Consider the following 12,709-nt stretch of genomic DNA (forward strand, 5'->3'; position numbering starts at 1 on the left):
AACAAAAGACAGTAGCTTCACATTCAATTATTTTACTTGCTGAAATAATAAGAGCCATTTAAGACTTTCTCTTTTGTGTATCTATGTGTGGTCTTCTTTCCTAATTTTGCTTCAATACTAATGCAGAGCAGAACATAAAACGTATCTGGAGACCAAGCTTTCTCCCCACTGTCCAACTTCGTAAAGAGTATGCTTCTAGGAGGATCTGCAAGTGCATCTATTCACTTTTTCTTTTTTTTTTCACTTTTTCTATAAATGTTTATTAAGCACCTATTGGTGCTAGTCCATACTCTAGGCAATGCATTTACAGCCAGGAATCAGAAGCGGTTCCTCATCTAGAGAGGCTAATAGAGGAAAACAAGCATATCCACAGACACATAACACAGAAGTGTTAGAGCTGCAATCATGAGGTCTGGATGGAACATTTCATGAACACCACCATGGAGAGGCCAATATTACCTGGCAGAAGTATACGAGGAAAGATCAGAAAATACTTCAAAGAACAGAGGGGAGAAAAGGCAAATGTGGCAGAGTGAGCAATCTGAAAAGCCACCATGATGTGAAACACTAGGGCTCTCTTTTGAAAATTCTAGAGGTATTTTCATGTGTCTAGAGGGCATGGAGTGAGTCAAGTGAGAATGACAGGTGAAGCTAGATCATTAAATGTTTGGGGTGGCGGGGGGACGCCTGGGTGGCTCAGTGGTTGAGTGTCTGCCTTTGGCTCAGGTCGTGATCCTGGAGTCCTGGGATCCAGTCCTGCATTGGGCTCCTTGCGGGGAGCCTGCTTCTCCCTCTGTCTATTGTCTCTGCTTCTCTGTGTGTCTCATGAATAAATAAATAAAATCTTAAAAAAATAGAAATAAAAATAAATAGGGAGGTGGCAGGTAGGGGCAGGTTCTACATGTGAATTTAGGACTCACAGAATCAACCTCAGGAAGCAGATGTAGCTATGTGTTCCAAGCTCCTCCCTGCTAGGAATACAAGTAGGGTCACAAAGCAGGAAGTTTGCCTTTGACTGCTCTGGAAAAATCGAGCTCCCCTAAAATCCTGCCCACTGTGGTGAATATGCCTCACATGGTGCCAAGACCCGTTCCTCTTGGCCTCCATGTACATCATTTTGTTCCTCTCTCTCCACATTCCTGTTCTCTTCATGGCTGGGGCCAGCAGCAACAGCCAAGACCTGGTGCTTGTAGAAACTCAGCTCCAAGGTTGCAGCTCTTGGGTTTCTGCGTGTCAGGACAGTGCGCTCTATGGCTCCTGAAAGTTCAGACTCTTGCCTCCCTTCTTTTCAGGCATTATCGCCCTCTTCTCTGCTGGCCTGTGGTCATTGGCAAGCCTGTAGATTTCCATGCCCTCTCTCCCTAGGGCGGTCCCTTCTCAGGTCGCTCCTGGACTCCCGGGGAGCCCATCCACCCGCAGCTTGCCTTCCAGACGTGCTGACAAGTGCCCGAGCCCTCGGGAGCACAGTTTGGATGCAGGCTGGTAGCTCCGGAAAAGCTCTGGGGAAAGAGACAGAGAAAACAGGAGGAAGAAAAAGCGGGCTGACCCCATGACTTGAAGAGAGAACAGGACGTGCAGGGGCCTTGTATGGAGCGTCCAAATCCAGAGTAAACAGTGCGTATTAGTCATATTCCTCTTACCTCTGATTTTTCATCTGACACCCTCTATTATTTTTCTATTTTGTATTGTTTGTGTGTCTGTGAGCCACCTTAGAACTTTTTTTTTGAAATAGGGCAGAAGAATACAAATACATGACTGAAGAAAGTGATTCAGAGTCGCCACCCTGGGTAATTCGCGTCCTGGAGGTAAAGCGGCGCAGTCAGAAACACCCTTTGCTGCCCGTGGCCGTGGTCGGACTTGCAGCAGGGAGGGGTGTGCAGCATCACCTGGCTCCCAGGACGCTCCCCTCTGTCCCCCGATGCCGACGTACTTTGGCGGCACTTTTCGTCCTCAAAACCAGACCGAACAGACCTGAGGACGGCGGGCGCCAGGTGCGGCTCCTGCGGCCGCGCGGCTCCCACGGGTGGGGGTGGGGGGTGGGGGTGGGGGCGGGCGCCACGTCCCCGGGGAGCTGAGCGGGCCCGCGGGCCAGGACGGTCCCCGGAGGACCCCGGGCGCAGGCGCGACGGCGCGGAGGCCCGGGGTGCGGGGTCCAGCCGGGCGCCGGCCGGGACTTCCCGCACTTTCCCTCCGCCGAGCCCAGGACGGCCCCTTGGACCCTTCACGCCCCGCCCGCCCGGCCCGGCTCAGCCCGCCGACGCCCATCAGCCGCTCCTCCCGGCTCCGGCTTCATCCGCCCCGCCCCGCACTCTCCCCCCCGGAGACTCCCCCCCGGACCTCGGGGACCAGGGCCGGCGTGCGGGGCCGCAGGGGGACGCGCTGGAAACCCGACGGGCCGACGGGGCCGCGGCCGGGGGCGGGCGGGCGGCGGGCGGGTGGGGCCTCTGGCGGCGGGCCGGGGGCGGGGCCAGGCCGGGGGCGGGGCCAGAACGGGGCGGGGCCAGGCAGGGGGCGGGGCCATCCCGAGGAGCGGGGCCGGGGCCAGGCCGGGGGCGGGGCCAGCCCGAGGAGCGGGGCCAGGCCGGGGGCGGGGCCAGGCCTCCTGCGCCCCGCCCCCGCCCCGCCCAGCTGCCTCCTCGCTCCCCCAGTCGGCGCGGCCCAGGTGCCTGCGGCCGGCGGCGCCCGAGGATGTGCGGGTGGCCGCTGCTCCTGCTGTGGGCGCTGCTCTCCGGTGCGGCGGCGGGGGGCTCGGGCCGGGCCCTCCCGCACCACACGGTCCTCGACCCCCAGGGCGAGTACTGGCTGAGCTGGGGCCCCCGGGGCGGCCGGCTGGCCTTCCGCCTCGAGGTGCGCACCGCCGGCTACGTGGGCTTCGGCTTCTCGCCCACCGGGGCCATGGCCGCGGCCGACATCGTCGTGGGCGGGGTGGCCCAGGGGCGGCCCTACCTGCAGGTAAGCGCGCCCCCTCCGGGACCGGCGCGAGTGCAGGCGCCCGCGGGGCCGCCGGTGTCCTCCGCCCGAGGCTGGAAGCCGCGGCCCCGCCGCCCCGCGGTGCAGACCCGCGCGCGCTCCCCCGGAGGTCTCCCGCCTCCCGCCGGGCCGGGGGCTTGCCCGGGGAGCTGAGCCCGGTGACGTCGGGCGGCTCTCCGCGGGTGCCCAGCGCCCACTTCGTCGGTGCCCGCATGCACACTCGCGCACCCCATTCCTCCCTAGGAAAGGAGGACGACCCTCGGGGGCCTGACGGGACGGCTCTCGGGGTCGGAGGGACCTGGGGGGCCCTGGGGGAGACCTGGGGGGACCGGTGACCTCCGCGCTCCGCCGCCTCGCGGTCTAGCCGCGGGATCCCGAGCCCTTGCAGCCCCGGAGTCCCCGGGCGGGGCTGGGGTCAGCTGCCCCCTCTGAGACAGGGCTGAGAGGCCCCCAAGAATCGTCTGGGAGCTCTGCTGTGCCCACTCCGAGATCTGCAGAACTTAGAGGTCCCCAGGCAAAATCCTCTATTAAGTGGAGCAACGTTTCAGGCACTTTGATAGCTAACAGTCAGGCTGACGGCTGCCGATTCGCTTTGCAGAGTGGAGTAGACGCGGTTGCCTGTTCATAGGTATCTGGGGGGGGTGGGGTGGGGCGAGAACGGTGAGAAAACCAGGATGATTAGGTGCTTAGACATCTTCGTTTATTTGATCTTGACAACCTTTGGACACTTTTCCACAGTTACATGACATTGTGGTGACTATACTTTGTTATTTAAAGAATTCATCCCCGAATACTGCCCTTTGCTAAAAGTTTCTTCTTCCAAATGAAAACTCCTTGGTGTTACGGCGTTGTGTTAAGGTTTTAATGGTGTTAATATCGATGCACCGGATGGATTTCAAAGTGCCTTTCTCAGTAATTTTATTCCTGACTTGTGAGTTTGATTTCCACAACTTTCTGGCTAAGATGCCATCAATTTTAACCCTGATTCTGGCACTAAGAAAACGACAGTAATAAAAACTTCAAAACCATCCTGTTGTCTGGTTTTTTTTTTTTCCATAAACTAATCCTTTCTTCCCCAAATAAGTATTCTACAACTCCAATAAAATTAAGTTTTATGAGGATTTTTGCTTTGTTGAAGTCATTAATGTATAAATTTCCTCCTGCGGCAGCATTTCGGGCATCAAATTTGTAAACCAAGAATTTGATTCCCAATACGGGCCTCACTAGCTGAATAACTGAACTCTCTTCTGATAAGGAAGAAGAAAATGCCTTATTTAAGTACATAATGGAGCCAGGTCTTTTTGTTTGTTTTATGTTTGTTCAGGATGGGGAAGGTAATATCCCCAGTTAATTGTCCTTGCATCTTTCATTGAAAGGGACGTAGAAAATCTTACTATGATAATGTCACAAAACAGGATATACTTTAAAAGATAACTTGATACTGTTTTCCCCAAAGAGTAGCATTTCTAGAAAGCCCATCCAATTTGATATCAAATGAAAGACCAGCAGTAGAGTGCTGTTTCAACATGCTATAATTGGCCCACTACAAAAACAGACTGTTAAACTACAGAGTGTTTTCATATTGCTGGTGGTTCTTCATAAAAATTGCATGAAAATTAACTAAGTGCCCCTTGGATAGACTTTGAGCCATAGAACTTTTCTTAAAGTAATCAAGGAGTATCTACCAACCGTGAGCTAAACCTTAGGAATGGTCATTTTTTCAATATAGTTAATGAGCAAGAAATAGGATTTTTCCCTCCATTTTTATTCCTAAGGAAATAAAATCCTTATTTTCATCCATAAATGATAATTATTTTCTTAGTGGACTGACATCCTTTACTGTTCCCATTCCTTAATCCTACTCACTCTAGGACATATAAAATACACTAAAAATTAGGCTAGCCAGTCACATAGAAAGAAAATTGATTAAAAAAACCTCTTTAACAAAATGAAAGTCACCAAAAATAAAATGTATCAGTTTAGCTGGGTCATCCAGGCTAGGTGATTTTCCAAAACTTGAAATTGAATCTTCTCTCTAGAAACTACTAATTTGAGAGTTTTCCTACAGTGGTGTGATAAGGATATCCTGAGCAACTATACCAAAAGGTGAATAGGGTTCTTAACCAGTGTATGAGATTTAATTAGTAGACTTTGGGTTTCATGTAATTTTACTCCCAGTGAGAAGAAACTTTGCAAGACAAAGCATTGGCTTCTAGGGTATCCAGGCATGGGCAGCCACTGCCTGTGGTTGGAGATGGCATCAGCCTGCATGATAATAACCTATGTTGACATCTGGGTCACCTCTCCTCCCCTCGAAACTTTTTCTTCATATATTTTATGTCTTCCTTTCTTATTTAATTTATAAAAACTTGACCTTCAGATATTTTTTCTATTATCCTGACTTCTATTTTTCTGATTGTCTTAAACTTTTCTTTTCAATAGATAGTAACTTCTGGATAACTGTGTGAGAATAAATTCAAATCAACCAGTAGAGAATTGTTGGTTAGAATAGGTGCCACAAACCCAAGTGCCTGTAGAGGTCAGATAGCAAGTATAAAAGATTGATGGGCTTGATGCAACACAACAGATCCTAGAGAGGATTAAGGAAAAAAGAGTTTTTGTGACTGAGTTACTGTTATGTGGGAATGCAAATCAGCTATTGGCAGATCTTTTGTTTTTGCTCTTTTCTTGAGAGAAGATGGAAATTTAGATATGTGTAAGTAAAATCTGATTACGAAATACTGGCCACAATTCAAGTTTGTAGAAAGCGCCATGTAGAGCACATGTATACACAAAGTTTTAGTGTGGTAATAGCCCATGGACAGCTTAATCTGGAGCCAAGAGGGAAAAAGCTAAGGTTAGTAAAGAATCAACCCAAATTATGAAAAACAATGAAAGGCAGAGAGGCAGGTCCCATTTCTCTTCAGGCCCAGCTTATTCTGTGCCAAGAAATGTCCAGTGTCCAAGGAGACCTTGCCCATTTTTTGGGTAATCTATTGTATACAGAACACCCTAAAACATGGTCACTTTATATAGTGACGCTGAGTTTGCTCACAGATGTGCAACTTGAGAAGGGGCTAGTCTCTACTTCACTTGATGTCTACTCCAAGGTGAATAGTTGGAATCATCAGAAGGCTCCCTCAATCACTTGCCTGACTGGCAGCTCCTGTTGGTTCTTGGCTGGGGGTCTCAGCTGGTACTGTGGTGGGAACGTGGCCACTCCATGTTGCCCCTCAGCTTCCCACAGCTGAGTGGCTGGGGCCCAGTGGTGAATATCTCGAGAGTCCCAGGTAGGAACTGGAGAGCAGGCTTTTATAACTTAGCCTTCGAGTCATTTTCGTAGTAGTTGCATCTCACTGGATTCAAGGGGTAACGTAGACTCCACCTCAGTGTCACATCATAAGGAGGTCACAGGGGAATGAAATATGTGAGTGTGGCCATCTTTGCAAAATACTTGCCTCCACAGCCATCCCCACTAACTTATCACAGTCTCCTTCCTAGCTCCACCTTTGAGTTCATACCCACATGCATCTACTCTCTCTTGACACCACTGAGGTCGGGAGGCAATATTTACTTATTCACCTTCTTTCCTTTTACACACACTCTCTCACACCACTCACAAGGAGTTAGTGAACAGTTAGTTCTCCTATTCCATACTCCTCTGTCAATAAAGACTACTGAAGCTCCTACAACCCCATATTTTTCGGTGGTGCCAGTCACTAATTCAGGGTTGGACCCAATGAGAATACCTCCAAAGGGCTGTGTGACATTTGCTTCTAGGCTTGTGGAGTGAAAAATCAAATTCTGATTTCCATGCCCCAAGGCAATAGGCTTGGCCACCCTGAAAAGTATACCCAGAGATGAGGCTTTATGGAAATTTGCCCTGCACAATTTGCAACCCACTGACCCAGTCTGAAGGTAGTTCCTCAAATGGTATATAACCAGGTCCAATCAAATGGGGAAAGAAAAAGAAAAGTGGTTGCAAAGTGAAGCCTGTCTCAGTATTATCTATCAGATCTACTATTGTGGAGAGGCTCTTACTTGGGGTGATGTGACTCCTGGGATGCTGCTGAGGTCATTTCTGCACTGTCTTTCACAGGATTGCCAGGGGTGGGGGTGGGAAGCAGTCTTTCCTCTTGCATTGGCTTTTGAAAACCTCAGTATTTTGTCTCAATGAATTAACTCTCACTTCTCTGATGGATTCATGTCCTCTCCTTGTACTTTGCCCCTTTTTGACACAGTGCAAACCCACCCCCCACCCCAGCCACTTAGCAACTGTGAGTACCCATTTGAAGCAAATAATCCGGGTTGATGAATGCTTAGTTTGTGTGAATTAGAGAAGAGGGCAGCATTGTTGGATGTGCCTGTTGAATTTGCACAAAAATTGATTCACTCATTCTTTGGGGGTAGAAATTGCTAGTGAATGGAGGCTGAAACATATGTCATCATTTGTTACAGCCTTGCTCCTTGGCTGTCTCTAAAACTGAAACATTTCTGTGATGAGAAATAAGTCTTTAGCAGCAGGGTAATTGCCCATAGGCTGTTCACCGAGGAAGTACTTGGAAATTCTGCTGTGATTTGAAATCACAGAAAACAGTGAGCATTCTTTGTGGTAAGGATGTGCTGCTTTTAAGTACACCCCAGCCAACGGCAACAAAAAAATGTTTGGAAAGCAAATTGAAAAGCTGTAAGGGAAAGATGAAGAGAGTGTACAACCCAGACACAGCTCAGCTGGGGCTTTGTTAAGAGATATTTATAAATCTTCAGATTATGCCCCCCCCCCCACCCCAATTTCCAGATGACAGAGGGACCTCTCCAAGCTTCGTGCTTTGTGCATTAGTAATAGGGACACATGAGCCAGTGTAATGCTCGGCACACGATGATACTCTTCAGCTGTGTGGTTCTCCCTGGCATGGCAGATGGTTTCACAATGCCAGCCTGAGGAAGCAGGGCCGACCTAGGAGCCAAGGGAACACTGCACCTGGATTGACCAACAAAGTTCAAGACTTCAAACAACCAATGACAAATTTCTGGATTCTTGGAAGGGAAGGGAGAGTCTGCTTCAAAGATCGTGAATGGTGGCTTGTTGATTCATTTTTTTGTAATAGAGCCCTATTACAATAAAGTTGCTGGCAGAAGGAATGAATTAATTATATGAATGTTTCTGAAAATGTTTGATCCGTACAAAAAAAAAAAAAGAGACAAAATTGTGCATGTGGATGCCTCACAACATTTAAATAGAAAGTTGTTTCTCTAGGAAACCTCTTCCTAAACTGTGTCTTTAAAACTTGTTACATTTAGAGTAGATTAAAAAAAAATGCTGCCTCATAAGGGTAACATATAGCACATAGCAGAGAATTCTGCAAAAATAACTTAAAATGCATAACTTTTGTTAACTGTAAAGTTGGAATTATATATCTAGTGTCATATAAATAGTGTATAGATCAGACTTAATTTGCTATTGAGGTCTTTCCTATTCACCTCATGTAGCCAAAAATTATGAGAAAAACTTTGAACAATTATTGCCTTTACAAGTTAAATATTGCTATTTTGTGTATTTACTTACTGCTCTTAAGAGCTCAGGAGTTCAGGGGTGTCCGCCTGGTTCTTCTGAAGAACATGTGACTTTAGATCTTAGGGTTATGAGTTCGAAACCCATGTTGGGTATAGGGATTGCTAAAAAATGAAAAAACTTAAAAAAAGAAAAAACTCAAGAGTTCAGTTGATTCCTCTCAAGTTTCGTAAGTTTCCCCACACCCCCAATTTTACTGAGTCTTATGTACCTATTAAACAGCTGCTTGAGGCCGTACAGATCAGCAGCCTGGAGTCATTTCCTCTGAGTCCCAATTTGCAGTTCTTTCTTCTCCTGCAAGGAAGCAGTAGCTAACATAAAAACATATTCCAATTTTTTCTTCATAGTGAAAGAACGTGTATAATAAAATATATCTTAAAACAGATTGGTAAAATAAAGTCATAGTATTTATCTTCCTACTTTTGTCCCACTAGAAATGTCATTGATATACATTTCTATGATATGATTTTTCATTCCTCAAGTTCTCCATACATGCCATACACTGTGATAAGTACTTAAAGTGTGGACTCTCACATAATTGTCACAATAGCCCTGTGAAGTCAACGTCTTATTTCTCCCATTTTATAGATATAAACTTAAGCTCCAGGTCACACAGAAGGGGGATCATTTGTGACTCATATGACACATGATTGTTGGAATGTCATTTATTCATTAAACCAATATTGACTGAACTTTTATTGAACAGTTCCAAATCTTAGGGACGTAGCATTGAGTCAGATGAAGTCAGTGGTGTCATGGAACTCACATTTTGGTGGGGGATAAACAAATAAATACATAAGAAAATACCAGAAAGTGCTGAGAAATGAAATAGAGTGATGTAATAAGGAGAAATCATGTGGCTATTCCAGACAGTATACTTATAATTAAGACCTGAAGGAAAACAAATGTCTCAAGTCTTAAAGGTTGTCTTTGGAGATTAATCATAGTGTTTACAACTCAAAATATTATATACTCTGAAGAAGATTATCTGGCATGTGCATCAAAGAAGTTAGTGACCTTGAACATAGGACTCTACCTACCTGGAAGAAATATAATATATAATTAATGTTTTAACAAATGTGTCTGAACCACATGAGCTCTCTTTTCTGTTTCTGTGGCATTGCTACACAGATGTTTAGTAAGCTCAACTAGAGTCTTTCAAGCTTTGATCTAGAGACTTGGTGATTTTATAGAAGTTTCTTTCTTAATTCTAGGTGTGAATGTTTTTCTCTTATACACTGTATTCTTTCTCATCAGCAGTAATATTAGGGAGCTAAAGACCTTGGAGAAGCTAGATCAGCAAAACATATGTGCCTGCAGAAGATTTCTATCTTTTGGGCAGTTTTTAAACTAAAACTCAGAAATCTCAGTGTGGTAGATAAAACTAAATTGCTGCCCTTTTCCCCCTGCAAAGTTCATGCAATGAAACTCACTCATACAAGGAAACTCATGGTAGATGAAACCATGTAGAAGCTAGGCCTCCTAATACTTTGAACATTCAAGTCCCTTTGGACGGGGCCAAGATGGTTTCATGCTATGGCAGATTGCAGTCAAGTGATGAACAGCAGGGCTAATAGAGAACTGAGAACTTGGAAAAGATACTTCCTATGCCAGAAGTTCCCAAACTTCTCTGCTCATTAGCATCAGTTGGGGGGTCTTTAAAAAATTTCAGTGTCCAGGTAACCACCCTCTTGACCCCATGCCAATTAAATCTCATACAATCTCAGGGGGTGGACATAGGCACTAATAAATTTTAGTTTCCCAGGTGATTCTGCTCGGCAGACATGCTTGGGAACTACTGACCTTATGTGTTCAGGCTCTTTGATGGGAGTCAGGTCAACTGAAACTTGGAAGATTTCAGGCATTCGGCATGGCGATGCAAAGGACAATTCTATACAAAGCCATTCAGAGTGGTTTTGAAGTTTGGTATTTGAAGCAAGGGCTATCATATGTTTGGATACTGACAATTGTCTTATCAAATAGAAGAATAAAATGGATTTTCCTAAAATGGAAATACTTCTGAGATGAGCTTGACAAAGTTATTGATAACTCTAAGTATTTTTTCAGATTTACATGTTGAAACAAGAGTAGCAATGGAATGACTGTGGGTAGTGGTGTATTTAAACATATACTGAGCCAGAAATCTCTCTCCTCCTCATAGCTATCATTTCTATACATCTTTTGTCAGTTGGTTCTAGCTGCTGTATTTCTAGGCAACAGGAATATCCGCCCACACAGAGTCTAAAATTTGTAAGTTATATATGGCTACAGGGCATCAAAGGAACATTAATAAATGAAAGTTCCAGATAATTTTCAGCATGTATTTAAGCCAAGAGAAATGAGAAATGTTCTACTTTAAAATCTTTTATTAGAATTAACAGTAATACAATAGACTTCCTTTGTATTTGGAAAAATTCTCAAGTGTCTTTCTAATTATGTAAATAGATATCTTCTCCTTTCCTCCCTCCATTCCCCAAATTACTAATAAGCACTGATATGCCCTAACGCTATCACTGCAGAAGGGAGAAAGAGGAAAAGTAGCGGGAGTGGTAGATAATTAGTATTTTACTAGGGCATGGATGGAACATTTACAAGTTGGTGACTGTCAGCATTGCCACATCTTCCTGAGGTACCAGGAACAACAGTTTCGTGTGCTTGGCAGGTCATCAAAAAATGCCTGCAATATAACTTACAAGCAAGAATTTTTGGTGTGTATCCTCGCACTTCTTGCTACCTATTGGATGTGTGGTCCCTGGAAAACTCCTTAGCCTCTCTAAGTGACTGTTTCCTTTATGGAGAAAAGACTCTTGATATCTAAAGAATATCTTAATACCTTAAGCAAGGTATATGGCACATTGAAAGTGCTTGAATACAAGAGATTATTATAATCAAGCAATCAGTGAAATGTCAGAATTATCAGGAGATGACATGGAGACAAATATGGTAGCTTTTCAACTTGGAGAAAAGGTGTCAGCTAAATGTAACAATGGGGGATATTGAAAATTTGAGGAAAAATTGTAAGCAATTGGTTTATGAATCCTTTGACATCATTAATGACTAGAGACCAGCATGGTTTCAATAAACACAGTGATGCTGACAAGACTGCATTTTCCTTTGCATTTGATTTGCTGGACTTGTAGTGGGAGTATTCAATAAATGGTATATCTGAATGACAGTAAGATAACTGGCAAGGTTTCTCATTTCTTGTATGAGGTGGACTACTAAAGTTGAATTAGGCATAATCATAGATATTTAAACATTCAGACCCAAAATATGTTGATAACAGACTGGCTACATTAGACTATGGGATGAGGACTCAAAGACAGTGATATATTCACATAATGAAAGGAAATTAAAAGTTAAAAGTTCGCTGAGAATACAAATAGAGTAAACACTTGGTTAAAAAATTGGTTGTGTATATATGAAGTGTGGAAAGTTGAACTTAATGGGAATTCATATGGAAACGTTCTAAATATTAGGTCATTTTAAACTCAGAATATGTGCTGGCTAAACACAGATGCAACATTAGCCTATAAACTCTACTGTTAACATCAAGGGAGGTAATAGCAACAGAGTACTCTGTACTAGGCTAATCATATCAGAAGATAAGTTCTAGAATAACATTTTTAAGAGATCTTAAGAGAGGATTACAAACATGACTGAAATCTCTGGAAGTTGGGGTTCCCTGGGTAATGGGAAACAGCTGTCAAGGTTTTGCCTGGAGAAAGAATGATTAGAAAGATGTGATCATTGTTTCTGAAATAGTGGACAGTACTCCTCAAGAGTACAGGCTCCAGAAGGAAGAAAAAAGACTCAATTAATATATTAAAGGGTAGAAGATTTTATTTAGCTCAGTATAACAAATGCATTTCTGATAATGAGAGGGTCTTAAAATCAAATGCATTGCCTTGTGAAGTTGTAAATTCATGAGCTTTTCACTGAAGTTATTAAATACTGTGTAATCATTTCTTTAAAAATATTTTTGAGAGGGGCACCTGGTTGGCACAGTTGGTTGAGTATCGGACTCTTGGTTTCTGCTCGACTTGTGATCTCAGGGTTGTGAGATCGAACCCCGCATTGGGCTCTGTGCTCAGTGGGGAATCTGTGTGAGATTCACTCTCACCCTTTCCTTCTGCCACTCCCGAGTTCTTGCTGTCTTTCCCTCAA

At 44.9% G+C, this 12,709-nt stretch overlaps 1 protein-coding gene across 3 annotated transcripts in view; it reads left to right on the plus strand.

The window, feature by feature from the left end:
* The first annotated feature begins 2,627 nt into the window (after nt 1-2,627).
* The window catches only part of MOXD1 (monooxygenase DBH like 1), a 152,884-nt gene continuing 142,802 nt past the window's right edge, over nt 2,628-12,709 (plus strand). Inside the window, exon 1 of one of the 3 annotated variants that reach the window (XM_026018158.2) lies at nt 2,628-2,952. In XM_026018158.2, coding sequence (XP_025873943.1) covers nt 2,689-2,952 — 264 coding nt within the window. In that variant the 5' untranslated portion in view covers nt 2,628-2,688. The remainder of the gene's footprint in view (nt 2,953-12,709) is intronic. The other 2 variants (XM_072720989.1, XM_026018159.2) reach the window with 2 other exon arrangements.

The sequence above is a fragment of the Vulpes vulpes genome, chromosome 1 (assembly GCF_048418805.1).
Source record: "Vulpes vulpes isolate BD-2025 chromosome 1, VulVul3, whole genome shotgun sequence".
In the NCBI taxonomy this organism is placed as follows: domain Eukaryota; kingdom Metazoa; phylum Chordata; class Mammalia; order Carnivora; family Canidae; genus Vulpes; species Vulpes vulpes.